The following is a 3,602-nucleotide window of genomic DNA, read 5'->3' as shown; positions in this document are numbered from 1 at the left end:
ATAACATTAAATATGTTTTTTGCATTTCTTTTTATTTTTATTGCAAATTTTGAATTTGGCAATCTGGCACCGTTTATATGCAAATATTCAGATAAGTGAGAGTAAATGATAAGGATAATATGTCTTGTAACCCTACATGAGACACTACAAGAAACCATGACAATGTTATGATTGACAGGGATGGATATTCAAAATAAGAAAGTTTGTTTCACTGAGATGGTTTAAGTATGAGCACATCCACAACAATTATCTCTAATGAAGATGTCATGTAATATCTTACTTTGGGAAAATAATATGCAAATTGATGGGTGCTATATTGTAATTTTAGCAAATGTTCGTACAAAAATGATTAACCTTGACTCATGCAACAAATAGGTATTGTGCTGACTTTAATCTAATATAATCAATAGTTTTGATTCCCCTAACCTTGCAAGATATTTTGATTTTACTTCATCATTCTAGCATGATTTTCATGAATTGCATAAGAATGTAAGAAAATAGATCTAAATTATACCACACAATTCCTGTGTAAAATCTAATATTTACACATGTAACCTTTTATTGTCGTTAAATCTTATTTCAATTCTAAAGAGGTAATGATAGTGATATTTTCTGATATGATAAGATTTGAGCGATTTGCATGTAAATGTGAAAGTTTAGGCTCGATATATATAAGAAATATATGGTATGTATTTAAACGTTCCTAAAAAATATTATAGCACTGCAAATGCAAATATTAGATAAAATGTTTCATCTTATAATCTCCAAATGATATGTTGATTAATCATGATTTGAATGTTGATGATTTAATTCCTCAAACTTTACATGAAGCCTTCTTATATCTAAAACTGACTCTACCAATGATTCCTCATCTCAAACATAATGGCATCATAACATGTGAGGGTACAAGAAGGATATTTCTGGATGAATACATTTGACATGAATTCTACAAAAGAAAATTTACGTAAATACCTCAACTCCAATGCATTTACATTTATCACACCTAAATTTTAATTTTTGCACACGACACCTTATCTATGCATGAAAAAATAGGTCTCTCACTTTATAAAATTTTAAATGATGGTATATTTTTGAAATGATATGAAAGATTTAGGTGGTATGGATGTAACAAAGAAAGTCTAGGTGTTAGATATGCAAATACATAGAGATTTGGTGGTATCCATGTAAATGCCCATTAATTAAATCCTAGGGATGCTCATGTATGCACAAAATAAATATATCAAAATTGGGTGGTATGCTATCTTAACTTTATTCTTGATTAATATAATTAGATGCTGTAAATTATAAGTGATTAATAGCTTCACTGAGGTAATCTGCACAAAACATATATGCCAACAAAGGCGCAATTACACATACCGCCCAAAACTTGCTATTTACAAATCAACCACCCTCTTCCATTTATTTTCAATTTTTTACTCAAAAATCAAAATTCATGATAAAACCCCAACCCATATTTTTCATTTTTATCAAATTCTTAATAGTTTAATCGCAGCACATGTAAATATATCAGTTCAGTAGTTCAAAAAAATCACCTGAATAGTGAATTTGATTTGAAAATACCGATGTTTCGGGCAATCCGTATACTCAATTATCTGTGACTATAAACACATTCACAATCAGCACAAATCAAATAAACTAAAAAATAGAGGGGCATTTAAATACATACCACTCAATTCCCATATGTTTACATATCTACCACCTACAGTTTGCTTTTCTACCTTTATACCACGCAAATCTTTCATACACCATAAAAAATATCACCATTTTAACTTTTGAACAGTGAAATACACCTTTTTTAATGCATAGGTAAACTGGCCTGCATGTAAAATTGCAACTTTAGGTGTAAGATATGTAAATACACAAGACTTAGATGGCATGGATGTAAATCTTCAGAAAAGAAAACACAATCAAAACCTACAAAATGCCATTCAAATGAGCCAACCAATGAACATATAACATAATAAGGTTGTTGGGTATTATTCCAAGCACATACTATTTCTTATGATGATCAGAACTCAACAAAAGAAAAAATATTTAAGAATATTCTATCACAATTTTGATCATGACAAATAGTATTAACCATTAATTTTATTTCAAAAATATTATAATCTAATACTAATCAGAATAAATTTAATGGCCATAAAGCTCAGCCTGATCAAATTTAAGCTTTGGATATTGTTACCCAAAGTAGACATGGAAAGAGAGAGTTGAGCTTACTGCCTATATGACAAATGTAAAAATACAACAGCAGAGGAGATTTGCACCTGAAGATCAGCAATATCAACATCATGACCACCTTCAACTAAACCCCACTTGTCAACCTATGCAGAAAGCCAAATAGGACTTATATTAGCCATGGAAGAACACAATAAACTCTCATTTATGCAAAATAAAAATCTAAAAAAACAATCACAAAATAATCTCTTAACTCTTTATAGGGATCATTTTAGTCCCACAATATAAAAAAGTGTCGATTAAGTTCCCACACTCTTTTAATACACCGTAGAGAACTATTTCAGGCCATATTAGAAGAGCTCAAAATTAATTTGACAATTTCATAGATTCCGAGACTAAAATGACCCCATGTACGAAGTCGGGAGACTATTATCCAGACGTTTTATTTTTAAAAAATAGAGACCTGCAGGTCTTCTTCAAGCCTGATCAATTCCATGGCTTCTTCTATATCGAGTCTCTCACGGAAAATCGCAAGAGCGATGACCAAAGAATGTGCGGAAGAGGCTATTGCGTCTATTGTTGCTAACTCGGAGTCGGTAGTCTTCTTGAGAACGTTTTCTACAGCATTGACGAAGATTTCGTCCTGCTTGCCACCAAAAAGGCTGGAATGTAGTTTTGGTTTAAAGTGAAATTCTGATTGAAGCCATTCAATTAAAGGGTCAATTTTCTCCTCTTGTTTCTCTGAAGAAATGCATGTTTGATTAGACCACTAATCATAATAGAGGGAAAAGTATTCATGTTCCGTTTATAAAATGCAGTGAAGTGTCAAAATAATCTCTAGGCTATTTTAATCCCAGAATTTATAAAATGGTCAAATTAGTCCCCGGGATTTTTAATTTATAACTGAAATAGCCTCCATTGGTACTATTTCAGTCTATATTAAATGATTCTGAAGATTAAATTGACATTTTTATAAAATTGGGACCAAAATGACTACCTGCAAAAAATCAGGAGACTGTTTTGACGCTTAATGCATAGAAAGAAAAGGGAAAATTTACGGTTATGATGTTTAGCAAAATTCAAGAGGGAATACACCGCACGATTCTTTTCGAGGTATCATGAATAAATAATTATATGAAAATGAAACGACTACTCGCATCCTGTAAATCTAATGCTTTGAAAAAATACTAAGGAATGTCGACCCAGAAAGAAAAAAAAAAGTAAATAAATGAAAACCAATGAATTCTACATCAAACAATCACGGAAATCTGAAAGCATTTATAATTTATGCAGATCCTAAAATCAGGATTAAAAGCTTACAAAGCAGCAGCCATAGCTCAATAAAAATCAGGAAATAATACTAGAAACTACAATGAAAACAGCATAAGTTTAAAAAATCTCTTTCC

At 31.0% G+C, this 3,602-nt stretch overlaps 1 protein-coding gene across 2 annotated transcripts in view; it reads right to left on the bottom strand.

Moving 5' to 3' along the window:
* Positions 1-1,696: 1,696 nt before the first annotated feature.
* The window catches only part of LOC110024350 (ATP synthase mitochondrial F1 complex assembly factor 2), a 20,061-nt gene continuing 18,155 nt past the window's right edge, over positions 1,697-3,602 (bottom strand). Inside the window, exons 3-5 of one of the 2 annotated variants that reach the window (XM_020724263.1) lie at positions 2,660-2,937; positions 2,286-2,342; positions 1,697-1,837 (exon numbers count right to left, since the gene is read on the bottom strand). In XM_020724263.1, the coding sequence (XP_020579922.1) occupies positions 1,817-1,837; positions 2,286-2,342; positions 2,660-2,937 (356 nt within the window). In that variant the 3' untranslated portion in view covers positions 1,697-1,816. Of the gene's footprint in view, positions 1,838-2,084; positions 2,343-2,659; positions 2,938-3,602 lie in introns of those variants that run through there. The other variant, XM_020724262.1, reaches the window with a different exon arrangement.

This window comes from Phalaenopsis equestris, unplaced genomic scaffold, assembly GCF_001263595.1.
Source record: "Phalaenopsis equestris unplaced genomic scaffold, ASM126359v1 Scaffold000255, whole genome shotgun sequence".
Lineage (NCBI taxonomy): Eukaryota > Viridiplantae > Streptophyta > Magnoliopsida > Asparagales > Orchidaceae > Phalaenopsis > Phalaenopsis equestris.
This window is presented reverse-complemented; position numbering and strand designations above follow the sequence as displayed.